Source organism: Taudactylus pleione, unplaced genomic scaffold (assembly GCF_031769625.1).
Source record: "Taudactylus pleione unplaced genomic scaffold, aTauple2 ptg000986l, whole genome shotgun sequence".
Lineage (NCBI taxonomy): Eukaryota > Metazoa > Chordata > Amphibia > Anura > Myobatrachidae > Taudactylus > Taudactylus pleione.
In genome coordinates, this window is record NW_028285387.1 from 411,264 (window position 1) to 438,864 (window position 27,601).

The 27,601-nt window shown below is 48.3% G+C and overlaps 1 protein-coding gene across 2 annotated transcripts; it reads left to right on the plus strand.

Moving 5' to 3' along the window:
* Nucleotides 1–8,652: 8,652 nt before the first annotated feature.
* Nucleotides 8,653–27,490, plus strand: SUMF1 (sulfatase modifying factor 1). Of its 2 annotated transcripts, none has more exons than XM_088460804.1 (9): nucleotides 8,653–8,954; nucleotides 10,027–10,200; nucleotides 12,980–13,054; nucleotides 18,253–18,335; nucleotides 19,482–19,604; nucleotides 22,335–22,449; nucleotides 22,935–23,048; nucleotides 24,286–24,345; nucleotides 27,213–27,490. In XM_088460804.1, the coding sequence occupies exons 1-9, from the start codon at nucleotides 8,733–8,735 to the stop codon at nucleotides 27,309–27,311; spliced, it is 1,065 nt and encodes a 354-aa protein (XP_088316930.1). In that variant the 5' UTR covers nucleotides 8,653–8,732; the 3' UTR covers nucleotides 27,312–27,490. The 2 variants fall into 2 exon arrangements, with proteins under 2 accessions (XP_088316930.1, XP_088316931.1); XM_088460805.1 differs by lacking the exon at nucleotides 8,653–8,954 and adding an exon at nucleotides 9,682–9,762.
* The last annotated feature ends 111 nt before the right edge of the window (nucleotides 27,491–27,601 follow it).

Here is a 27,601-nt window from a genome sequence, read left to right on the forward strand (position 1 = left end):
TAGGCGGACCACTACATTATATAAAAGGAACTGCATAAGGGGGGCGGCGGCAGCTGGGGCTGGCATAGGTGCTGGGGGATGGTACATTTTAGTTTGGGGGGGGGCACCAACATTTATCTTGCCTCCGGGCACCTGGGATGAAGTTACGCCACTAGTCCTGCGCATGCGCAGATTCCCGATAATCAGGAACCTGCGTTCAGCAGTGCACTGCTGAATTACCCCAGAGTGGATAAAGGAATGTCAGCTCACTAGGCTAAGCTGCTGTAAGCAGAACCAGCACCTCCCTTGACAGACTTAATCCCCTTTGCTCAGCAAGATGCAGCACTTAAAAAGAACTTAACGGCTGTGAATAAATTGCAGAAAAGGAGAAAGATGACTGTGAGCACTGTCACACCAGGGCTGCCCCCACCCCCCAGTTATTGTGTAATAATTGCAGAGAAGACAAAGGCCCTCATTCAGAGCCGTACGCTCTGAGCAGAGCGCACGCTCTGCATGAGGGCCGGGCTCCTTTTTCATGGAGCGTCCTCCTGGACGCTCGTATAGCTGTGGGTCACCACCCACAGGCTATACGAGCGTGCATTTTGATGGCCGCGATGGTCGTGACCATCGCGACCATCGAAATTGCGAGCCGGAGCCTGCGGTTGAGGTTTTCAACCGCAAGCTCCGGAGTGATTTTGGCTCTATCAGAGCCAAAATCACTCCCACTGACATCACTAGTGATGTCAGTGGGCCGGCTTCTGACGGGAGGCGTTCCCGTGGGAACGCCCCCGTCAGGGAGGCACGCCCCTGGCACGCCCACCAAAGGGGGCGTGCTGTCAATCAACATTGACAGCACGCCCCCTTTGATCGGACACAACGAGCGAAGGAAAGTCCTTCGCTCGTCGTGTCTGGCGCATGCGCACGACGGAGCTCCCTCCGTCGTGCGCATGCTCAGTGCAGACCATCGACCCACTTGCGAGCGTACAGCCGCTCGCGAGTGGGTCTGAATCAGGCCCAAAGATCCTGAGTCACAGGTAATTCTGGGCTCTTTCCGGGGGCTTTCCCAGTGACCGCTCACATGATTGCCTAATTCTACAAAGGAAAACAACATTTATCTATATAGGACCTCATTCAGAGTCGCTCGCAAAAAGCGAGCGCTCGCTCTGAATGAGGTCGGCCGCTTTTTTTTTTTTATCCGGCCTCCTGGCCGCTCGCTAAGCTGTGGGTGACAAGACCCTTGTGGTAGGGTCTCGTCTGCCGCAAGCCCCAGTGAGCTTCTTGCGAGTGATGTCAGTAGGGCCGCCCACAAACATTTGTGGCCAGCCACCCCCCCGATCCGCCTACAAAACGGGGCGAGCTGTCGATCAACATCGACAGCCACCCCATTTGTAGTGAGCCCCGGAGCGAGTGAATTTCTCACTCGCTCCGGGGCTTGCGCACACGTGCGGCACGTGCGCAGTGCCCCACCATGAATGAGGGCCTTAGTTTTATTTTTAGGATTATTTTAACGCCACTTAACTTCAGGACTCAAGATGATTTATGTCTTGGGAGGGGCTGGACACTACATTGCCGACGGTATGAATCCCGACGGTTAGAATACCGACACTTTGTCGTTAGGTATCCTAACCCTCCCTCTGGGCCTGATTCAGAGCCGGACGCTATTTGCGCTCACTCGTCCAGAAAAAGGGGCTGGCTATTTAAATTGACCGTTCGCTCTTTGACGCCTGTTGACGCCTCTATGTCTGAACGAGCGAACAAAACATGCGGACGTTTTTTTGTAAAAAACGCCCCCTGGCCGCTCGCATCATACGTCATCTCCGCTATTTATTAGTTTAATCGAGTACATCGAAAGGCGTATGAACTGCTCGCTATTCTTGTGGTTGCATTTTCCTACCGCAAACATGCGAGCAGTTCTGGCTAAAAGACACCCAACTGACGTGGTCGATGACGCTGCTTTGTTAATTAAGCACACCCTTAAAACGCTCGTTTTTACCGTTTGGCACGCCTGCGTTCGGATCTCCACTTCCCGTTTTCAAGCACCTTCCCCTGTTACCACCCACAAACGCCTCATCCTGTCACTCAAATTAGCAGGCATTCACTATTTTGCGAGCACACGAATTTCGACCGCACTGACTGGTTTGCGCATGCGTACTAAAACCCATACGCATGCGCAGATGTGCGAACATCGCTCGGAGCGAACGAGCGGCCGCTTACGAGCGGCTCTGAATCAGGCCCTCTGTTCCTACCCTAACCCTCCCCGGTACCTAACCTTCCCCTCCCAGCACCCTAAACCTAAGCCTCCCCCTTAGTGCCTAACCCTCCCCCCAACCCTGCTACTTACCTTCGGGATTCCAGTGGTCCGGATGCCGGCATTGGGATTCTGACAGTTGTCAGGATTCCGGTGCCGGCATTGTGACTACCGGAATCCCCGCTGTTGGGATACCGAACGTATCGCCATTGCTGGGCCCCATAGCTAAATTGGCTGAGGCCCGGGGAGGCAGCCGCCATTCTGCCCGTCTGAGTCTGCACAGGTGCAGCGAAGCCAAGTTCTGGCCTTGCGGCGCTTGATCACAGGGATGACAACCGGAGCTGCCAAATCGTTAATCTGAATCGATGTATGATCATCACATATGAAATAATCAGGAAAATGACATTGGTCGCTTATGTTACTGATATTCCCCGTGTGTGCAATAAATAACCTTCCCTCACCAACTTCCTATCGCTCATTCCGTTCAGAACATCGCTGGGCTTTGTATGATAAGTCCTCAGACACAGCAGCAGATCACAGAAGCCGGCAGGAGGCATCTATGGGCCTGATTCATTACGGATTGCTATTGGCGATAGCAGCTGCGATTACGCATGCAGTTCTGCTGCAACAATATGTCTGCCACTGCTCACCCGGCATAGAGACGCCCACTTGCCGCTTTCTCACGTCAGTAAAACCTTGCAGTCCTGCGTACACATCGGTAACATCGGCCCCTCACGCAGAATTACAGCAGGTCTGACCTGTCTCAGAAATTGCAACTCTTGTTGCACGTGGCTGCGTATTCCGTCGCAGTGGCTAATTTATGCACGCCCATGCAACAGCGTTCAAACAGACAGGCACAACTGCGTTTCTCCAACCACTCTCCCGTCACCACCCCCAAATGCTGAAGTCCCATCACTCACTATACGATGGTCTTGTATCTGCGTACGTGATCGCAATGCAATCATGCACAGTACGCACCATCGACTGATCTGCTTAGGCGGTTGCAATTGTGATCCATGCTGAATCAGGCCCCATATACACAAGACACCCCCTGCGGCATTAGTATAGTTTAGCACAGCGGCTGGGTCCATACTCGGAATCAGGGTGTTATTTCCTCTGTTGCACCTGCGACTGCTACGTAGGAATAGACATCGGAAAGCGATGGGATGCAACCACTGATGTTCTCGATTCAATGGAAATGGTTCTTTTTTATTGGGTTTTTCTATGGTTGCCATCACCACATGCTGGTTTCTGATGGCCATCCGATGGATCATACCATTCATGTATTATTTATTAACAGTTTCTTATACAGGTTGAGTCTCCCATATCCAAATATTCCGAAATACGGAATCTACTGAGCGCAACTGAGATAGTGACACCTTTGCTTTCTGATGTTTCAGTGTACACAAACTTTGTTTAATGCACAACATTATCAAAAATATTGTATACATTTATCTTTAGGCTGTGTATATAAGCTGTATTTGAAACATAAATTAATTTTGTGTATGTATGCAAACTTTGATGCACAAAATTATTAAAATATTGTATAAACTGACCTTCATAAGGTGTATATGATGGAATGGGTATGAAGTCCCGGCAGATCATATCCCGACGCCGGTAGCCTGAAGGGAGGAGATTCCGACAGGGCAGGTAACTACCTTATCCCTAGCCCTCTCCCACTCCTAACCCTCACATAGTGGTGCCTAACCCTAACCACCCCCCTAGTGCCTAACCCTAACAACCCCCGGGGGGTGCCTAACCCTAACCCCTCCTTACCGCACCCTAAACCTAACCCTCCCATGGGGTTGCCTCACCCTAACCTCCCCCCGGGGGTGCCCAACCCTAACCCTCCCCCCTTGGAGTGCTTAACCTCCCCCCCAAAACCTAACCCCACTACACTCCCTAAACCAAACCCTCCTTCCCCCACGGCTAATGCTAAGGGCGCTATGGACTTACCTCATTCGGGATGGCGTCGTTCGGCGTTCCGGCGTCGGGCTTAAGATAGGTGTTGGTATTTCCTTGTTAGTATTGAGACCGGCGGCATCACGGCCACCGGTCTCATAACTACATCCCATATATTACACATAAATGCATTCTGGGCCTGATTCTGACCTTGTCGCAAGTGCTGTGTGCTCGCAACCGGGTCGATGGTGGGCCAGTGCGCATGACGGAGCCGGCTCCGTTGTGCGCATGCGCGAGGCCCGGATAGCGACGGGCACTCCGTCACTCCGGGTCTCGTACCAAAGGGGGCGTGCTGTCGATGTTGAGTGACAGCACGCCCCCTTTGGTAGGCGGGCTGGGGGAGTGGCTGCCCAAACGGAGGCGTTCCCATGTGAACGCCTCCGTTTGGGGGAGGCCACACTGACATCACGAGTGATGTCAGTGGGAGAGATTTCGGCTCTCTTAGAGCCGAAATCTCTCTGGGGCTTGCGGCAACGAGACCCTACCACAAGGCAAGCCAGATGGTCGCGATGGTCTTGACCATCACGACCATCTTCCTGGCCGCTCGCTATAGCTGTGGGTGGTCACCCACAGCTATGTGAGCGGCCAGTAGGCCGTTCTAAAAAAAAAATAGCCCGGCCCTGATTCAGAACTAAGCGCTCTGTCAGAGCGTCCGGCTCTGAATCAGGCCCTCTGTGTTTAGACTTGGGTCCCATTCCCTAGATATCTCATTATGGTATGCAATTATTCCAAAATATGGAAAAATCTAATATCCAAAATACTTCTGGCTCCAAGCATTTTGGATATAGGAGACTCAACCTGTATGGCGCAACATATTCCGTTGTGCTTTACAATTGTAAGCATTAATAGAACAAAACTGGGTACTAACAGACAGACATAGAGGTAAGAGGGCCCTGCTTGCAAGCTTACAATCTGTAGGGAAATAGATGTTGATACACAAGAATAGGTGCTACATATTGCCTTTATGGTCCAGCCAGATTGCAGAGGTTCTTAATGGGCTGCATGATCCAGTCACACAGGAATGTTGGCCAAGATCCTTGAGGATATGAAAGTGAAGAAAGAAAATATGTGAGGTTGTGTGTGGACTGTGAGAGGGAATGTAATTCGACATGGAAGCTATGAAGGTTATGTGGGCGGTTCTGGAATCTGGTAAGCTTGTCTGAAGAGGTGAGTTTTCAGGGAACGCTTGAAGGTATGGAGACTAGAGGAAAGTCTTATTGTGCATGAGAGGGCATTCCGCAGAGTGGGTGCAGCCCGAAAAAAGTCCTGTAACTTTGAATGGGAGCAAGTAATGCGCGTGGATGAGAAACGCAGATCTTGTGCAGAGCGGAGAGATCGGGTTGGAAGATATTTTGAGATGAGTGAAGAGATGTATTTGGTGTGGATTGGTTAATAGCTTTATGTGTAAGTAAAAGTATTTTATATTGAATATGGTAGAAAACCAGCAACCAATGGAGGGACTGACAGAGCAGCAGACGATGAACGTTTGGCGAGGAGGATCAGCCTCGCAGCTGCATTCAAAATGGATTGTAGTGGCGATAGCCTGTTTTTGGGAAGACCAGTAAGAAGTATATTGCAATAGTCAATGCAGGAAATAATGAGTTCACGAGTTCAACTAATTGAGCTGCGGTCACCAAGAAGGCAAGTTGCTATTACTATTCGAAGGCCATCGTTCAATGGCCATCCCTACTGCTACAGATCTATTGCTGGGTCAGGGGAAGTGGAGCTCTCACCTTTGGTAAGGCAGGGAGTCAAGCCAGCACCAAGAGATAAGAAAGGATCCGATGCATTGCAAGCTGAGGAGTGGTGCTGACCGACAGAAAAGACACCCAAGCAGAGACGCCGTGGCAGGCAGACATAGAATACGGTCTGCAGGAACCGGTGGCTTTAAACATCTGGGCGAGGACTGCACAGTAAGGAGCGGATATCCCATGTTTCATTCCCGGGAAGCTATGTGGAGTTACCTACTCATGTGAGACTTGGTGTGAATGAAACACCGCCCTATTCGGTACGCAGCTTGATTTTTCTGGTTATGGATTGTTATTTGTTGTAATTATTTTATACATTTTTATTCACCTGTTATATCATGAAAAGGCAATATTACCCCATTTCCCGGTTTCTGTTTTCTCCGATATATGGTCTAAAACGTGGAGAACACGGGTTGAAAAATTGCACAATCTGATTTCAAGGAATTTGGAACTTTTTACCTGTGAAAGTGGAAACAAACCAAGTACTTTTCCTTACACACATGTTTTTGTGGAACTTTTAATTATAAGTGGATAGTATAATTTCAATGAAACTCTACCTATTTCCCTAGAAGGGCACAAAAATATTTTTATTTTTTCCAAGTTGCTATTACTATTCGAAGGCCATCATTCAATGACCATCCCTACTGCTACAGATCTATTGCTGAGTCAGGGGAAGTGGGAAAGGCAGGGGATTTTGGCCCTGATTCAGTGCCGGACGCTCCGACAGAGCGCTCGCTCTGAATCAGGGCTGTTCTTTTTTTTTTTTAGAATGGCCTCCTGGCCGCTCGTATAGCTATAGCGAGCGGCCAGGAAGATGGTCGCAATGGTCAAGACCATCGCGACTATCGGGCTTGCGACGAGACCCTTGTGGTAGGGTCTCGTTGCCGCAAGCCCCAGAGAGATTTTGGCTCTAACAGAGCCGAAATCTCTCCCACTGACATCACTCGTGATGTCAGTGGGGCCGCCCCCAAACGGAGGCGTTCACATGGGAACGCCTCCGTTTGGGCAGCCACTCCCCCGGCCCGCCCACCAAAGGGGGCGTGCTGTCACTCAACATCGACAGTACGCCCCCTTTGGTATGAGACCCGGAGCGACGGATTTCGCATGTGCTCTGGGCCACCATCGACTCGGTTGCGATCGCTCAGCGCTTGCGACAGGGGCTGAATCAGGCCCTTAGTACACTAGTTATTTAAAGTAGGCATGGCCATTGAATAGTGTCAGCGATGTTGTCATTGCAACATCTATTGCGATACCATGTAGCAACTGCAAGGTAACCCTTAATGGGTAAACAATCGATAGCTATGTGATGCAGTGACGGCAATGGGACATTGCACTTGTGCAAGAGGTGATGGGTTTACGAACACCCCTCCAGGGTGTCTGCAGCTGCGTTGTAGACTTATTGCATCGGATGGCCATGGAATGGAGGTGTGGCAATAGTTGTCAACTATCGCAATACTGGCATCGAATGGAAAACTTTTTATATTATGCCGGGAACATCGATGGTTGCTAACCATCAGCTTCTGATGCCTGTCCCTAATTCAAAGTGTAAAATGTCTTAAAAACACTATAATACTGGAGGATCTGCGGAGTAATTAGGAAATACATAATAAGCTGCAGTCCTCCGTGATACAGAGAATGAGTCAGAGGTGCACGCAGCGCCGATGTTTGCACGGTTGAGCTATTATTTGCTACTGCTAATGCGCGAAAAGTCTAAAAACCCTCACTGGGCACACGCAAACCAATGTATGCGACGGTGTATGCATTTACTGTACGTACATCAGGTGTGACTTGAGACGCCTACGTACATCAGGTGTGACTTGAGACGCCGTCTCCGATCCCTTGGCATCTCAGGGTGGAGACTGAGAGGTGACTTAAAGTGATTGCAAAATGAGGAGGTGGCATGGGCAGGTTATGGGAGTGTCAGGGGCGTGTTATGGGAGTATCAGGGGCGTTATGGGAGTGTCAGGGGCAGGTTATGGGAGTGTCAGGGGCGTTATGGGAGTGTCAGGGGCAGGTTGTGGAAGTGTCAGGGGCGTGTAATGGGAGTGGCATGGGCGTGTTATGGGAGTTTCAGGGGCGTGTTGTGGGAGTGTCAGGGACGTGTTATGGGAGTGGCATGGGAAGTTCAGGGGCATGATATGGGAGTGGCATGGGCGTGTTATGGGAGTGGCATGGGTGTGTTATGGGAGTGTCACAGACGTGTTTCGGCATGTGGCTACGTTCTCTTTCGTAGCACCATAGCCACAGTGACCATAAGCCAGAGTGGGCGTCACAGTGATAGCTCAGTCCGTTGCATGGAAGTACACAAGCGGAACGCTCCAGCTGACATTTGCATATCTTCGCTCTTGCGAATCCCTAACAAGTCGAAGCAGTGCAGGAAAGAAATCGCAGCGGCGCGTGAACCTCAGAATCAAGTGCATGGCTATAACCCTTTTGTTGTTGTTGTTGCTGCGCACATTTCCGAACTTCGCAGAGAGGCAGGTCCCTGATACATCATAACCTCTCTCAGTGGTCTATTTACTAAGCCTTGGATGGAGATAAAGTGGACGGAGTTAAAGTACCAGCCAATCAGCTCCTGTCATTTTTCAAACACAGCCTGTGCCATAGCAGTTAGGAGCTGATTGGCTGGTACTTTATCTTCATCTAGACTGCACAGACTCTCACACGTCGCTGTCCCGCACACTTCCTGACCTCGCAGTGAGGTGTGAGGCGCGTCCCTGTTACATTATAACCTCTATCACACTCGGCTGTCCCACTCTCAGTCACCTGACTCGGTCACATGACCTGACACTGACATGGCTGCGCCCAGTGAGCCGGAGCTCCCCGGTGCTCTCCGCCGCCTGTGTCTGACGCTGCTGCTGCTCGGGCCGGGGCTGGTGGGGGCAGATTGCGGCTGTAACTCCGCGCAGCGGGCCGCCGGCGCTCACTCTCACCACCAGGGGGCGGCCTTCAGATACTCCCGGGAGGCGAACGAGCCGCTGCAGTCTGGGGAGCCCGGAACCGGACAGAGGGAGAATGTAAGGAGGTGGCGATAATAATTGAGGTTGGGGGCATATAATAAGGGGGAGAAAGCCAATGATACGGTTGGGGGTATGTGTACAGGCTGAACTGGTGGGAGGAAAAACTTATATTTAGGATATAGGACACGAGTAAGGGGGCACTTTGCGAGGGTGGGAGGCAGGAGGGTTATTTTAGGGGAATCTGTATGATTTACCGCCGGACGCAAGTCCCCGACAGCGGCTGCCCAACATGGGTGAAAATCCCGATCGTCCCTAAGGTAAGTATTCACTAACCTAACCTCCCCCCCCTAACCCTCCCTAGGGGTGCCTAACCCTAACCTTCCCCTCGGGGGTGCCTATCCCTAACCCCCCTTCCCCTAGCCTAACCCTAACCTCCAGGGGGGGTGCCTAACCCTAAACCCCCCCCCCAGGAGCCCTAAACCGACCCCCCCATCCCCCCGCGCTCGGCATCACTTTGACCGGGATGCCGGTCTCCTGCCGCCAGTAAAATAACGGGTCTAGATGTAGACGCTGGTCATTTAACCCTCGTCGGGAAGCCGGCTGCCGGGATTAGGTCCGCCAGCTTCCCGACTGCATACCCTCTGTAGAGTCACCATTGGGTCAAGCACCTGCCTATGGGGTTTGGCCAAATATGAGAGTATTGCTACACCCTGCGCTGAATATGTTACCCTGTGGAAAATGTGTGCTCCATTGCGTCACACACTGAAGGTTTTTCTAGTTTGATTTTACATTTCAGTGTAAGAACAAAGCTGTCCGGTATTCGTGCGCTACATGGAAAAGCATCTGATCATGGTTTATACCAAGGGTAAATTGATCCATCTTTTCCTCTTAATCTGACATAATATATACTGAATAGGTCAGAAGCAGGAGGCTTTAGCTCAGAAATATTATATGTATACATTATAAGCGTCACAATGTTTTTGCACAGGAGGAAGAACTTTTGCGGAACAGTTCTCTGTGCTGCAGTATAATGAATGGTCCCCAATAAGTAAAGCAGTACAGATTTCCTGTATATATGTTGCTGTTATTTTATATGTATTACTTTGTTTTTATCTTCCATCCCCCATAGATGGTCTTGCTCCCCTCAGGGGTATTTACAATGGGAACAGATGAACCGGGTATCCCAGTGGATGGGGAGGGACCTGCTCGCAAAACTCATATTGATTCACTATATATGGATAAATATGAAGTCAGTAACTCTGAATTTGATAAGTTTGTCGCTGCAACCGGTCATGTGACAGAGGTGAGTCCATAACTTGTGCGATGGTGCAACCTGCCTTTACGTGAATGGAGGCACCTGGGGGTTTATTAACTAAGCAGCGATTCTAAAGGGGCTTATTTACTAAGTAGCTGCTTCTCTGTGTGTTTAGTTCTAAAATTTGAATGGGCAATATTTTTAATTGCAAAACCCACGTAGAATCTTCTCTGTGACAAATCGCCAGCGCGCTTGTTATGAACGGAGCAATCGAGCGTCAGTCACGCAGTACGTTGATTGTGCCTTTTGCTGGTAACCGAGTCACAACTGTCATTAGTGGAGCGGTCACCGTTAACATGTCGAATGTAGAGTGGCGTGTGGCGCTCACAGTGTATGTAACACGTGAGACACAGCTTCCAGTAGGAATCACTGTTTCCCTGTCAGACTTAATCCTTGTGAGATTGCAGCATATATATATATATATATATATATATATATATATATATATATATATACTCGGTAAATGGCCATTATTCTTTGTCCAGCTAAGCTAGTGTATGAGTTACTCTAACGCTTACCTTAGTAACGTACATACCAGTTAAGGCCTATCTGCCGCCCTCTTAGCACTCAGATAAGTCAGGTGTGTTACATTTTAGCACTGTTTCATATTTCACCTTGTACGGTCTACTTTAATCTTTTAATATTGTTTTGTCTGTACGTTCAGTATGCCGACAGTGACAGACGTGTGACATGATATAATGTCTACAGGAATGTCAGCAGACTTTTTTTTTTTCTCAACGATTTTAGAGTTAGACTACTGCAAGAGTAGGCACACTCTCCTGGGCCACGGAGATCTGCAGGTTTGACATGCCGACTGTTAATGTTTAGTGTTGACGTGATCAGTTTCGATGTATTCTACCACGCCCGTCTTGTTTGTGCGTATATTAGTAATTTTCACTGTACGTCACTACAGACACTTGGTGAGGCTGTATAACCAAAAGGAAAAAATAAATAAATATATATATATATATATATATATGTATTCTTTTGTATGTGTGTGTGTGTGTGTGTATGTATGTGTATATATATATATGTATGTGTGTGTGTGTATGTATGTGTATATATATGTATGTGTGTGTGTTAAACATTTCTGTTTCTCTCTTAAATACTGAACATCTTGTGCTCAATTCTTGCTTTACTTAATTGTGCGGGGATGTTGGACAGTGTTTATTACATGTGCTACTGTTGCGTGTTTCGAATGTATGTATATTATTTGAGGCCAAACCTGCCTTGGAATGTGCTTCTCCGCTAAAGTGCAACTGGAAGGCAAAAGATGTATCCCGTTAAAAGTGCCAGTTGAGGTTCAGGCGTAAATGTACTAAGCTGCTGCTGATTCTCGGTGTGTTTCGCTATGAATGGTTTTTCCGTTTTCAATTTCCTGCTTAAAATACTGAGAAGCGGCGGCTGGCTTAGTAAATACGGATATACTCTTCAATCTCCGCCAGCTCAGAGCTAATGGCCAAGTCAAGTCTTTCTGCAGAGCGGAAAAGGCTGTGTGTTCTTTGACCAGGTACCATGGACCTAATTCCGCCTCTCCACCCCTTTGTCTCGTTATTATAATATTAGTCCTCCAGAATTAGATCTTGTTTTTGAATGGCTGCACAAAACCTACGCATACGGGAACAGCTAATCCTACAGTATGCGCTCCTCCACTTTAGCTTCTGACTGAGGACCTGATTCAGACCCACTCGGAGCTGCCTAGCGTTCCAGGAGGAGGGCAAAAAGCGCCCTGCCCTCACAGCCTGCGGGTGCCATTCTCACCCGCGGGACGCAGTGTGCCGCGGCTGGAGAAACATGCGGTGTCCCAGTCACCGTCGGAGAATAGACGCCAGGCGCATGCACCTGGCATCTATTCTCCCTTTCTGCAGCGCTTGGGGGCTGCCCGGCATGTCCGTAAGCGCCGGGCACGCCCCCAAGTATGACGAAAAGGGGACGCGTCTTATAGACACTCCCCCTTTTCATGACCACGCCCCCTTTTCGGACGCGCGCCCTGCCTGCCGCCGGAGCTAGAGTGAACACTAGCTGCCTATGGTTTGTATTGTGCACATGTGTACACAGTGTGCGTGCGCGAACCACTGCGAGAGATCGGGAAGTGTTCGCTCGCTGCGCATAGACTGCCCAGCTGAGTGAGTGACGGGAGAAGCCGTTTGAGGGTTGTAACGGGCTGACTGCTAGAAACGGGGGAGTAGAGATGCGAACGCAGGCGTGCATGAGCGTCTCAGCGCCATTTCAGAGGCGTGCATAAATTCTAGGCAGCGTCATAGTACACGTCACCTGGTTTGTTTTTACACTGAAGCGCTCGCTGTGCTTGCGGTAGGGTATGGTCAGCCACAAACGCTGCGATCGCATCCGATGGTTGCATACACTTCCTGGAGATGACGTGCATAAGTGGGCGTCTTAAGACTGGCTGGTGGGGGTCTGCATACACAAAGCGATCGCACGTCAATACATAGTGGGCGTGCTAATACCTTGCTGTGCGATTGCCTGCCGTGCTGAATTTGCAGACGTATCAAACGAACGGGTCTGAATCAGAGTCCACTGTGTTTTTACTCGAGTAAAGTTCTGGCTGTGTCTGTACCATAATAATAGCCGCTTATTGTACGGACCATGAGTAGATTGAGATGAACAGTATAATTTCACCTATTGGTAATTACTATTTTTGAATTAGGAATCGCTACTTGATGGTCGCTCGGTAGCCTTATTTATATCCGGATTTACTTACGGTTACCATTATTATACCTGATTCTGTAACGTTCTCTATTTTCAGGCGGAGAAATTTGGAGACTCGTTTGTGTTCGAAGGTCTGATAAGCGAAGCGGTGAAAAGTGGTATTGATCAGGCAGTAAGTGAAACATTAACCTAGATGAACTCTGGTGCTTTGTGACACTGTGACATCCGCGGCTGAATTACAGTCCTACATTATAGTCCATGGGGAAATAAAGTACCATGAAAAGATTATAGAGTCCTGGAGGCACCAGAAAAGGTTGCTAGTGTGACGGATCTGATCTAGAAAAGGGTGTTAGACCTCCATAGTCATCTTCGCTTTAATACAGATCTGATTTTTGTTCTTTATACGAGATGCACATTTCAGCGTAAATAATTATACAAAGCAAAAACTGGTTCATGCAGATGTGCAGCTTTATACAGCTATACTGAGCACAGCAACATGCAGAAGTAACCTCAACACAAAGTTGATGATAAAACTTTTATTGTTCCTGCATAGAACTTCTTAGGGAGAGGTTTCATCAAGATCAGTTATTTCCCACCGTACAGTAAAATCTAACTAAGGTTATTAGTCCTGGTAATCATTCGCACGGTTCTATCACTGAATGCGTTGTATTTCTGAATTTACTCATCCCAATATGATTACAGTGGTGTCATTTACAAACGTGGACGGATTCTGCAAACTGCAGGTGCATACCCGCTTGGGCCCGTATTCAATTTGAGTCGAAAAGCCGTTTTTGGCGGAAACTTTTCACCGATGACCTCATTTTCGCCTGTTTTGATTTGACTCCGTATTCAATTTGGAAGACTCTTCGCCTAGGCGGAAAGTCAATGTAATGTAATAGGCGGAAAAAAAATCCAGAATTGGGGTTTTGGGGTGCAGCCTTCACAGTCCCCCAAAGATAAACTGTGTACATTTAAAAAAAAAAAAAAAAAGACTTAAGAACACCCCAAAAAAATCACTTTGAATTTGGGGGCAAAAAAAAAAAAATGTTGGAGGACAAAGTGAAAAACTAGTGAACTTGACCCTGGGGGGTCCCCAAGTACGCCCCAGGTGTTTTTTTTTATTGCAGGTGAGTGCGGCAGGTGGATTTTTCAAATTTTTTTAAAGTTAACTGTAGCAACTTATATGCTGGCCCCCATTTTCAAGTACCCCAAATTTGCTGGGATGTTATTTTCTGCAAAAAAAACATCCTGAATACTATTCTGCACCATGTATACAAAAACGCTATTTAGCAGCTATTGAGCCCATTTAAAAACACCAAATACCTTCAGCAAGCCAAATCGGGGGTAACCATAGCTAACCCCCATGTCAGAGCATCTTTTGGGGGGTGTCAGGCTGATTTCCCCAAATCTGACAGGACTTTCCGCTTGTTTAAGTTTCACCGGGTCCTGTTTTCTCCTTTCAAATTGAATACAGCGATACGCAGGCACGCGCACAATACTTTTCCGCCTGTGAAGTAGGCGAAAAGTCCTGGGAAGCGATAAAGTATCGCGGGTCCGCTCAAATTGAATACGGCTCTTGGACGGAGATTGAAGAGTGGACGGATCATGCTTACCTTGAAGTGGGCTTTTCTGGCTGCCAACTGGGCAGCAGTAATGCGGACATACGGAACAGATCAGATTGTGGGAGGGCCAAGGGGCAGTGTAGGCCGACTTCCGTGCTTGTTTGGGGCCATGTAGACAGAGATGGGAGGCCTTTTTCAGACAGATCATTTGCACCCGGCGTGGTGAGGGCGTAAGGCCTAATGAAGACAGCTGTGGGTAAAAAAATGCAATCGCCGACTGGGTCATCCACATGAGGACGGACGTATATCCCGCATATACAGACAGATGCTCGCATTAGCGTGAGGTAGCAGACACGCTGCTCTGTCCGGACAAGAAATCCTCCGTCTTTTCGCCATGGCTCAGATAGTTTCCCAGAGGGGGGATATTCAAGAACACCGTCCTTACCACTAAGGAAATTTTCACTTCTACTCCTACCCTGTACCTGGGCTGTCTAAGCAGAAGTCCACATCGATTCCATCCTTTAGGGACCCTACTACTAGGAGGTCAGTCTCCTAAAAAGCAATTTCCACCTTCAGTGGGTGACCTCTGTGCTACTCTATACCGTAGGCTGGGTGGCTGTAGCGATTATTAGGTGTTGGCAGGCCGGGTCGAGTCAGCTTTGTACGGCTTGGACGATGCAACGCTAAATACCGTAAGCTTGGTCTCTGCTATCTCTGTGGACGTATGGTGCGAGCCACAGTTGAAGATTCTGGGAAGCTAAATCCTTGATCTCTCCCCTTTCCCAAACTTGGACCCAAGTTTGGGAAAGTCATCACTCACGTCACAGAGGACAAAAGTCATTTTTTGTCTATGGCTTGTAGGTCTTTTGTGTTTACGAACAATTGCCCATAACTCCAGCTCCTTGTAGGCAATGGTTCATAATGCATAGAAAAGACCCCGTTTCGGGCCTTCAAGAGAGCAGACGAAGCCGCCTGAATAAGTTGCTTGTTCAGTGCCTTAGATGGGAGGACAGATGTAGAGATGTTTGGATAGGCTCCCTCCTGGCTGTCCTCAGAAGCTGTGTCAGGGAACTCCTTCCTTCAGTCTCTTCACTGCCCAAGGATCCAGGAAGCGATCGTGGTCTCTCCCTTTGCACCCAGCAGTCATGGCTCTGGTCCGCCATGTTAGCTGTGTGCACGTTTCCACGCTAATGTGTATCCGGTCTCATCACTGCTGAGTCTTTTCCAGAGATCCCTGGTGTCTATCCCCAAAGTGAGAACCTTCCTGCAAGGGGTAGCACAAGTCCACCTTCTCCTCATCTGTCCATGCAGACCAATTTGAACTCTTGTCAAAGAGATTCCTGAAGACTGTTCTTAAAGTCTCCTTCTCACTACCTGCATAGAATCAGAGTTAGACCCCCCCCCCCCCCATATAATTCATCTCCTTCAACGAGGGTTAAGGTGGTTTTGCTGACAAATCCTCTTTTTCTCTCGAATGTAATCTTGGATTATCACGGCAATTGAGAAATCTTTCCCTTGGCGTTTTGCCCTAGTCCTACCTCCCAAGAGACAGCCCGTCTCCAGTCCTTGGGTGAGGTGCTTGTTACTGAAGATGTACTTACATTGCGCAAATTAAAATACACACACGAATACACCTGACTTACTGCGCCAATCCTACTTTGTTAGGACAAGATGGCTGATCTGGTAAACGGGATACTATGCTGCCTGAGCCAGCCAATCAGGCACAAGATTTGACTGGTCAAATGGGCAATTGGTTTATGCTTCCGAGCTATGTACAATTGGTGTTCAAACACAATAACTAATCTGTAATATAACTGTATTCCTCATCATTGGCACATTTCTCACAATGCATTTGTCAATGTAATTTCTTGCCCAGGAGAGAGGCTAATTTACATGTCATTTCCTATATCGGCATAACGCAATATGCTACCTCACAAGATGGCAGTACCTTCGTACACTTTTTGCATTTACTAGGATATACATCAGGCACAGGGCGCCAACGAGATCCATGTCTATAACAAGTTATTTCTTCCCATTTCTGTGGGGCAGTACTTGTATTGTGACCCTCCCTTTCCCACCCATAATGACCTACTTTGGGGCATCATTGCGATCTTGTTCCTTTAGGTAAAGAAGAAAACAGTCTCTTTTTTTGCTCACTGTCTGCATGATTATCATTGATGCGTTAAGGTGGGGGAGGGGGGAGTAGAGCCCTGCCCTGCCCTGGGATGTTATCTCTCTCTGCTTCATTATTTTACTTTATTCATTATATTTTTATTTTGTGACTTTCCTGTTCTTCATTGCTAATTTAGAAAGATGTTATTGTCATGTACTGGGATTGTCGTATAGACGTCGGTACACAACGTTGTGTGTGACAGTCCCATCTGTAACCATGGGGTTTTCTTATCGCTGTCAGTGCACCGTATGTACTTACAGTAATGCTGTCTAGAGCCGCAAGGATGTTGTGTTCATTATAGGGTCTGAATTATATTGAAATGGGGGAAGGGGCATTATCTTCTGAAATGTAAGTTCTATAAATCAGTCATTGGTGGATGCACGTGGGCGTCTATGTATAGAACGAGTATTTACAAGTAAAGTTTTGGCAAAGCAGACAAATAGTAGCTCCAAATTGGGGCAACCAAATACCTACTAGATGCCTCCTGTGGATTGCTGACAATGCACGTTCCATGCTAATCTGACCACTAGGGGCAGTGTCCTATTGCTGTCTATCCACAACATGTCATTATAACTTTGTAATTAGACTGCTATCTTTTTTATATGGCTGTAACAGATCTAGTTTTGTTTATAAGTAAAATTAATGTATTGATTTTATTTAAAGTGCATTTCGTCATTTTTTTTATTCCTATGCGCAGGACATGTAATGTACAATCTGCAGACCTGGTGGTAGACTGATAGCTGCGCTTTCCTTCCTCTAATAACCGTGATTCACAGCTTAAGGGAAATTAATTTAATATAAAATCACTTTGCTGTAGTTTGCTTACTACTATGAAATCTCTTATTGCCCGTTAATGATAGATAGCAGCGATGGGCGTTTGTTACATCAGTGTCGTGCAACCTAAACGTCTTCCATACTATTTATCAAGCTACAAACAAGTGTATCTGTGAAGTGTAGAAATGGCTTGTTCCAGCTGTGGAACTACAAGTCTCAGCACAGCCAGCTGCGGCAGCATCGGCTACCCGCTCCCATTCCTCGCAAATATTTTCCTCTCCGTTCTGGATTCTGTCGTCTGCGGTGTCCGAGCTTAGCTGAGCGCCTGACGAGCTGCAGTGTACACACGGGACCCTCACATCTCTCAGCTAATTATCATTTGTGCTAATTAGATGAACAGCAATTATAATCCTATTTTTCAGCTGGGACACAGAAAACTGTGGTGTTTTTTTTTTTTTTTTAACACTTTTCTTACCAAGGGGAATAAAAATACTTTAGTACAACACTGATGGGGTTAACGTATCCCCAAAAATAATAATTCTACCGACCTATTGCATAGCTAGCGTTAAACGTCATGAACATAAGTCCTGCTGACACGCAATATGTCTCCGTGCTTATGCCGTGCATGTGTGGGACAGAACTGCACAATAAGACTTAGAGATGTTCCCCCTGCAAATCATCCCGTCCTGTGGGTTTCTTGAAATGGACAGTTTTAGCTGGAGGCGGTTTCATGCTCCACATCCAGAGGAGGAAGCGGGGTGCCTGTGACGCGTGCACCTTTCATGCCTGAGATGAGCGCAGTAAGGCCGATTGTGCTGCGACACTTCCTTGTGCTAATGTTACTGTCATTCTCCTCCCCAGGTCGCGGCCGCTCCCTGGTGGCTCCCAGTTAAAGGAGCAGACTGGAGACACCCAGAAGGACCGGACTCCAGTATATCAGACAGGTATCCAAATAAAATAACAGTCCTATACAATGGTTTAGCAGAATGGGGGGATCTCTGTGTGCCTGGCAATGAAGAGTATTACACTGATATAAAGTTAGTTCACAAACAATGTACATTGGCGCAGCGGGACTGTAGTTATCCTAGTAGAGGTGGAGGTTCTCTAACATTAGACTTACACACAGTGGAGGCCGCCATTGTCTGAGATGAACCAAAGTCCGTGGGAGTGTAGGTGATCCTCTTACGGGGACAGCGCAAAGGCAGCAAGGGTGCTCTCTCGTGAATACGGCTGCCTCCAGCTGACGCAATGTGCGTGCATATCCATTCAGTAGGGATGCGATCATCTGCATATTCATTCCCGTTGGGTCATTCTGCAAAATGGCTCCCTCCACTGTGTATATTTGAAATAAAACCATAATTATGTGGAGTGGGAATTATTGACTCACACGGAGTCACCTGAGTCTTGATAACAGCAACTTTTATATGTCTAAATTCCTTATATAATTGTAGTGATCGGCAATACCCTCCCCCTCACGGTGGCACATCTGCAAAGCCGTCGCCCGCGTGTTACGTAGATCACTTTAGGTTGTTTTGATTCTAAAGCTTTTGTGACAAATCCATAAGCTATGGCTTGATATGTTATTTATCTGGCGCAACTGGCAAAATGGGTCCAACGCGGAATAATTGTGCGATTGTTGCTGAATGGTGACGAAGTTGTCTCACGGCGACAGATTTGCCTCGGAAACCACTTAAATCTGAGCTGCGGAACTTCAGTGCGGCCGATGTGACGAAAACGCTTTGTGACGGAGATCTGCGACAATTGTGTGTAATATTTATATTATGGCGGGATACTGGGCAGACTGTCCACAGTGACGGGAGACGGATAGGTTTGCTCGGGCAGACTGGCAATGGGGAGTACACCTCTGTAATAAGATGGTAGAACGATGTACTACTAATATCACCATAAATGCTAATTATCTAACGTATCCAAAGCTGCTTCTGGGCTATAATGAGGGAGTGCTGATTTCCAGGGATATCTAGGGTTATGCTGAATAATCTGCAGATGAGATGACAAAGATGTGAGACGCGCTGGGTTCCTCTGCTCTCTCTCTGGGTGACGTCTCTCTCCTCCTCTTGTGTCCGTTGCAGAATGGATCATCCAGTTCTGCACATCTCCTGGAATGATGCCTCCGCGTTCTGCAGCTGGGCCGAGAAACGCCTCCCAACCGAGGCTGAGTGGGAGTACGCCTGTCGAGGAGGTTTGGAGAACAGGTACATGAGGGCATTTTTGGAGTGTACCCATATACAGTAGATGTATGATGCATCCGTGGGTTGACAATGCCGTTATTTTCCAGATCAGTGTTTCCCAAGCTTAGTCCTCAAAGACCCCTAACAGTCCTGGTTTTATGGATATCCATGCTTCAGCACAGATGGTTACATTAGAATGACTGTGGCACTAGTTGGGTCACCTGTGCTGAAGAATGGATACCGCTTAAAACCAGTTCATGGACGTCTGCTCTTTAATCTTGGGCGAAATAAGTTTTGGGAGCCAGGAAATTGGAACAGGCGCAACGTTTTTCTGCTAAAATACTGCAACTTTTTACTATTATTTGTTCTTTAAATTAATGAGTGCTTCATCTGCAACGCCTTGATTCTCCTTGCCATCACCAAACCCTGGATTTACCCCTCTGACACCACTGCTCCAGCAGCTATCTCCTTTGGGGGCCTCACATTTTCTCTCACACCCTGGCCTGGAGGTTCCCATGGTGGTGGTCTTGGGGTCCTGCTATCCTTGGGTCACTCCTACCAAGTCTTACCTTCTGAACCCTCCATTTCATTCTTTCCATTCGACACTCATGACATTTGCCTCTTATAACTTCTTCGAGTAGCTGCCTTTATTTGTCCCCCTGGCCTTCACTCAATATTCCTCCATCACTTGGCTTCCTGGCTCCTAATCTTCAAATGGGCTCTCAAGACCCCTTTCTTCCTCAATGCTTTCCAGCGCTCATCCTAACTCACTACTCCATGTTCCTTCCTCACGTTCCAGCCCATCTGTGTCACCCCGGTTTGTCTGCCCCTCCCCTTAAAATGTCAGCTCTCACGAGCAGGGCCCTCTTCCCTCGCGTGCTTCTTCTTGCCTTACTTTTACTTTCATTTACAACAGCACTTGGTTACTGACACCCTGCTGCTTATTTAGGTGTTATGCAGCAATGTTTATATATCGTGTACTTGTCCTGCATTGTCTGTACTGTTAATAACTGTTTTTCTTTTGTGCTCATTTGTTTCTTTACTTAGTAATATCCCTTTCAGACATACTGAGATTCCCGGGATTTTGGCCTGCCTCAACCAAAATTCCCGGGTCTCATGTCTGTGTGAAAGGTACCTACCCGGGAACACGTTCCCGGGTAGCCGCCCCTGCAATCGACCAGGGTTTTTCCCGGGACTTAAGTCCCGGGAAATTACCCTGGTTCTGTCTGGTGCTACCCGGGAATTTACTACTCCCGGGCAGCACCAAGCAGCTTTTGCATGTAGCTGACAGTGCAGAGCGTCCTATAGGACGCTCAGCGCTGCTGCTCACCACCCCCAGCACCGGCCGGCTGTGCCACAGCGGGCCACCCGCACTCCCGCTGGACCACCAGGGAATTTTAAATAAATGTTAAAAAAATAATAATAATAAAAAAAAAAAAAAAACTGCATTATGATTGGCCGGCTTCCGGCTGCTGAATGATGACATCATCATTAGCCAGAGAGGGGATAGGCTAGGAGGAGCAGACGGCAGAGAGGAGGCAGGTAAGCAGAAAAACCCTGCTCTTGTCTGAAAGGGGTCTACCTGGGAATTTCCCGGGTAGACGCTGTAGTGTGAAAGTGGGGTCTCGACCAAATACCCGGGAATTTGCACAGGAGAAATTCCCAGGTCTGAGCAGGAAACTTCTCGGGTTGTATGTCTGAAAAGGGTATAAGGCGCTGCGGAACCCTTGTGGCGCCATATAAATGAAGGATAATGATATGAGTGAGAGACCTAGAAACTGCCAAGTTCTGCACCTAAATACAGCATTCGTAAATGAGCCGCAGTAGGTATGACAACGCGAATCCCAGGAAGCGTCTGATAATGTGTCCTAATAGCAGGTTAAAGAATAATCTGCCCTTTACAGTTCCGCTCTCGCTGGGGGAGATTTGTGCTTTGCACATAGACAGTCTAATAATAGCAACGTGCTCCCCACATAGCGCAGGAAGCGATCACCACAATTCCTAGAACTGTCTAATTACTGTCATCATTACTAACATCCTTTACCGAGCAAATGGCTTATTCCAGGAAACACTCATCTACTTTCTATAGTACAGATACCTGGTTTTATGTGAATCTTATCGATATGTATGAAGATAATGAATTTAGTCACCCAGTAAATATACAAGGTCAAGGAAACACTGATACAAAGCTGGGTATTAATAGGGGTTTGATGTGTACCAACGTGCCGACATTTTTTTTTTTTTAATGTTCTGGTAATTTCCACAACTTTTCCTGTACTAGCAGAAAATGCGCCATTTAATCCGCAGTGCGGCTTAGGTAGGATGCGGAGCCAGCAGAACAAGGTCCGTGCAACGTAACTAGGTCTGCAACTGCGCCTATGGAGTGTGGCCTGAATGAGGGTATAATTTACCGAGCCGCTGTGCCTGGTGAAACAGCGCGAAGCCGAGCCGACTCCATCACTGTCATTTCTGACATATAACGTCTCTTCCTTTACCCGTGGCTGACACAATACTGATCATCATTTATATGTATATATCGCCCTAAGCATGATGGGATGTTCTTTATCTCGTCCAATCAGGAACCTGTGCTGTCTGCGCAACCTGGCTTTTAGTCTGCTTTGTCAGTGTCCACTTTCTGTCTATTTATCACTTCTTGTTCTGTTTTGTCCTTAATTGCTGTATTTTTGGGTCATTTCATCATTTCTCAGATAATTACCCTACAAATCTAGCCCCGTACTCGTTCTGTTCCTGCAGGCTCTTCCCCTGGGGTAACAAACTGGAGCCGAAAGGAGAACATTTGGCGAATGTCTGGCAAGGAGATTTCCCCAATACAAACACCGGTGACGACGGCTACGTGAGGACTGCGCCTGTAAGTTTATGTTTGTGCCCCCCCCGCGACTCTGAGTAGTTCTTCATTCACAATATAAAAACATTGTGTAACATTAATAATTAGGTAAAATATCGCTATTCCTTGGCTTGTAGAATAAGATCACAACACAATATACGGGTTACTAATAGCCAGTAAAATCTACGTGCGCATTTGTGGACATTTACTCGTTATTGGTGTATATAAGCTATCATTATTATAGATCAGTATTCTATGCGATCAGCAACAGTTGGCTATAAACGCTCTTCTCCGTACACCTCCCACAGGTGCTGCCATTTTTCGGGTCCTCCCGGCTGCCTCACACCCGTATACAAGAAATCTCGCACACGTGTTCTATATTTTCCACAAGCCAAGGGCTGGCCCTATTTTCTCCAATGTTTAGCAGAGTGTGTCTATCAGATTTCCCTTTGCAACTTACCGGCCGGTGATTCCGTAAATGTCCCTCACTATGTAACCATTCCCCGCAGGTCACCGCGTTCCCGGCTAATGGCTATGGCCTGCACAACATGGTAGGTAATGCCTGGGAATGGACCTCTGACTGGTGGACCACTCATCACACAGCGGATGAGGCTTACAACCCGGTGAGTGTCCTGCGGCGTCCCCGCGCTTTGATCTGGAACGCCACAGTGTATATAACAGGACGGGCTTCTCGCCCACCTACGCTGTATGCAGTGCGCTTCTCCCACATTACTATGGCGTAGGCTGTGGGTGCGGGAGCTAGGTCATGATTTTATGGAGTAATCTGTACCCCCTGATGCTGCCGCGTCTGGTGACCAGTATCGGCTGTATGAAGGTTGGCGCAATCCGTGCAGTGATATCGAGATTCAACAAAATAAAGTAATATGGATTCATCACGCTGAAAGAGCCATAATGGGGCTTCTGTAGTCGCAAAAACATCCGAGCAGGACGGTGGGTGTTTAGGAACTCAGTGACCCCAATGACAGGGCACTAAAATAAATTGCATACATGAAAAAAAAAAAAAAAAAAAACACCCAGCGCCCTATTGGCGGTCGGGTGGAGTCCGATTTCATGCAAGTTTACTCTCCTAGTGGTGAAGATATAACGGCAGCGGGTCCCTTCTGGTCACCCCAGGGGGCCTGGTTCAGCGCTGCATACAATGACTACTTTCGCTCGCTTAGTCGAGTGACTTTTTGCAACTGCGCATGCACTAAAACCCTACGGCGCAGGCATCACACAGTGTGTACGCACAAAGGGGCTGCGTCCGGGACAGATGGTATCGGACATGTGGCAGGAACCTCCCAGTCCCCGTCCAGGAATGTCCATCACTAGAAGTCGCCAGAAATGTTTGCGCAATGCGAAGTAGCAAACCATTGCGCAACTGTGTGATCAAAAGAGATTGTGCCCTTTAAAACTTAAACGGTCGTCTCTGTGTGTGTGGGCATCGGTAGTGTCTGTGTGTGTGGGGGCATCGGTCGTCTCTGTGTGTGTGGGGGCATCGGTCGTCTCTGTGTGTGTGGGGGCATCGGTCGTCTCTGTGTGTGTGGGGGCATCGGTCGTCTCTGTGTGTGTGGGGGCATCGGTCGTCTCTGTGTGTGTGGGGGCATCGGTCGTCTCTGTGTGTGTGGGGGCATCGGTCGTCTCTGTGTGTGTGGGGGCATCGGTCGTCTCTGTGTGTGTGGGGGCATCGGTCGTCTCTGTGTGTGTGTGGGGGCATCGGTCGTCTCTGTGTGTGTGTGGGGGCATCGGTCGTCTCTGTGTGTGTGTGGGGGCATCGGTCGTCTCTGTGTGTGTGTGTGGGCATCGGTCACCTATTTTTTTATGTCTAATAAAGGTTTTATCTCCATTGCTTTTGTGCAGAAAGGTCCCGGCTCGGGTAAGGACAAGGTGAAGAAAGGAGGGTCGTACATGTGCCACAAGGTGAGATGAGATGATTGGTCACAGGGTGTACATGTGCCACAAGGTGAGATGAGATGATTGGTCAGGGACTGGTCGCAGGGTCGTACATGTGCCACAAGGTGAGATGAGATGATTGGTCAGGGACTGGTCGCAGGGTCGTACATGTGCCACAAGGTGAGATGAGATGATTGGTCAGGGACTGGTCGCAGGGTCGTACATGTGCCACAAGGTGAGATGAGATGATTGGTCAGGGACTGGTCGCAGGGTCATACTTCCTGCTGACCACACACACAGAGGTCGGTTAATTGACTCCTGAAAAAAAGTGACCCTATGACACTGTCTGTAATCCATTGCAACCAGCCAGGAGTCATTGGTCTTAATTGAGCAAAGTATATGATGGGGACCGAGGAGTCGTCAGTTTTGTATACAAAATCGTCACCATTCATGGGCAGCACGGCTAGTGCAGTGGTTAGCATTACTGCCTCACAACACTGAGGGGGGGGGGGTTTCCAAATGTCTGATTTTGGGAGCAATAGACAATATATAAAAATAAAAAACTTGCTGTATCTAGTTAACATTTTTCTTTCACAGAATAAATGACATGATGCCTATTTAATACTATCATTTTCACTGAGGGGAATAGGACAGCGGTGCCAAAGTGGGTGGGGGGTGGGGGGGGGGGCACACAGCTGAGATAACTGTACAATGTGTTACATGAATCAGCTCACTTCCCATTAGAGACCAAGGATCTTAACCATGATCATATTAGCCAAGTGGCTAAGACACCCTCCCCAGTGTTGGTGTCTGCTTGCACTTGCTGGCCCGTCTTTTCCTCAGCCTGACGGCATAGAAGTGAGAGCCCCGTGTCCATATCACCGTACCCGACACCCACACCCTACCAAGTGCCCAGCCTGACGGCATAGAAGTGAGAGCCCCGTGTCCATATCACCGTACCCGACACCCACACCCTACCAAGTGCCCAGCCTGACGGCATAGAAGTGAGAGCCCCGTGTCCATATCACAGTACCCGACACCCACACCCTACCAAGTGCCCAGCCTGACAGCATAGAAGTGAGAGCCCCGTGTCCATATCCCAGTACCCGACAACCACTCCCTGCCAAGTGCCCAGCCTGACGGCATAGAAGTGAGAGCCCCGTGTCCATATCCCAGTACCCGACACCCATGCCCTGCCAAGTGCCCAGCCTGACGGCATAGAAGTGAGAGCCCCGTGTCCATATCACAGTACCCGACAATCCTGCCTTGCCCACGTACGCGCTGTGAATGACAATCTGGAAACTAATAGTAACCTCTTCTGCTCAAATGCTCTTAATTATGGACAGTGACACCGCTTCAGTCCCAAATACAAAATAAACGCCACAATACTTATAATGGTCATATAGAAAAAAAAAAAAAATATATATATATATATATATAATGGTGAGAATAGTGAGTGCGGGCAGCAAAGAGAGGGATATGAAGAACGAGGAGGTCATATAGAAGGCGGCACAATAAACGTCAGGGAAAGGAATAAGCTCCTACCTACAGCAAATAGCGAGTGTCCTTAATAACTGTGATGTACATAAAAGCCAATCTCAGCAGCCCTAATGCTGTGATTCTTACTGCAAAACGCCAAATGGTTGTGGATGGCTCCTTCCCTATGATGGAGAATCTTCATATTTTTCATATCTGGGAGGAGTAATGGGACACAACATAGATGTGGTGACGGAGGGGAGGGTCTCTTAGCCCCCCCCCCTCATGGGTGTGGTGACGGAGGGGAAGATTGCACCCACTCTTCCATGCACAGAGGATGACCTAAAAAAGGAAAATAAGATAACCACCTCCTACAGCGCAGGTTCTCAAACTCTGTCTTCAGGATCTCAAACAGTGCATGTTTTCCAGGTCTCCTCACAGAATCACATGTGAAATAATTAGCTCCACCTGTGGATCTTTTAAAATGTGTCAGTGAGTAATGACTACACCTGTGCACCTGCTGGGTGACCTGGAAAACGTGGTCTGTTTGGGGTCCTGAGGACCGAGTCTTAGAACCATATATCCCAAACTGGGGTATAGTGAGGTTACCTTGCAGGAGGGAATGATGTAACCAGACTGTAGGTACGCACCTTGGAATCCGCGGAATACTCTGAGTGGCCGTCACAGACAAAAATTCTAAAATGGATAATTTGGTCTGGGCACCCTATAAACTACGTCCTAGTAGAAATCTCCTAAGAACTTCCCAATTACAGACAAAGGGCCTGATTCAGACCCACTCGCGAGCGGCTGTCCGCTCGCAAGTGGGTCGATGTTATGCACTGAGCATGCGCACGACGGAGGGAGCTCCGTCGTGCGCATGCGCCAGACGCGACGAGCGAAGGAAAGTCCTTCGCTCGTTGTGTCCGATCAAAGGGGGCGTGCTGTCAATGTTGATTGACAGCACGCCCCCTTTGGTGGGCGTGCTGGGGGCATGCCTCCCTGACGGGGGCGTTCCCACGGGAACGCCTCCCGTCAGAAGCCGGCCCACTGACATCACTAGTGATGTCAGTGGGAGTGATTTTGGCTCTGATAGAGCCAAAATCACTCCGGAGCTTGCGGTTGAAAACCTCAACCGCAGGCTCCGGCTCGCAATTTCGATGGTCGCGATGGTCTCGACCATCAAAAAGCACGCTCGTATAGCCTGTGGGTGGTGACCCACAGCTATACGAGCGTCCAGGAGGACGCTCCATGAAAATGGAGCCCGGCCCTCATTCAGAGCGTGCGCTCTGCTCAGAGCGTACGGCTCTGAATGAGGGCCAAAGTTACAATTGTATTTATACTGTATATACCGACTGGGACAAATTAAAAAAAAAAAGGAAATCTATTCTGAGTCTTGTAACCCCTCTCTCTCCCTCCAGTCTTACTGCTACAGATACCGATGTGCTGCTCGCAGCCAGAACACGCCGGACAGCTCATCCTCCAATCTCGGATTTCGCTGCGCGGCGAGCGCCGGGTAACCTGGGAAAATGGAACCGCAGATCCCAGTAACAAGTCTCATGACTGGACAGCAGTGTCTTGTAGGGTCCCGCCCACCGCTGGCCCCGCAACAAGGGACCAATGAGAAGAGACTGGCACATCGCACGCCTTCTGTTCACTGTACAGAAATAATGTTAATAAAGTTATTTTGTGATTGGAATCTCCTGGTACTAAGCTGCTCTGCACCCGGGATCGTAGGGGAGCGGTACAATGTTCACATACAAAGATTCATGTGGGCGGAAGTGCAGCCGCCCCCTAAGCTATAATAAGC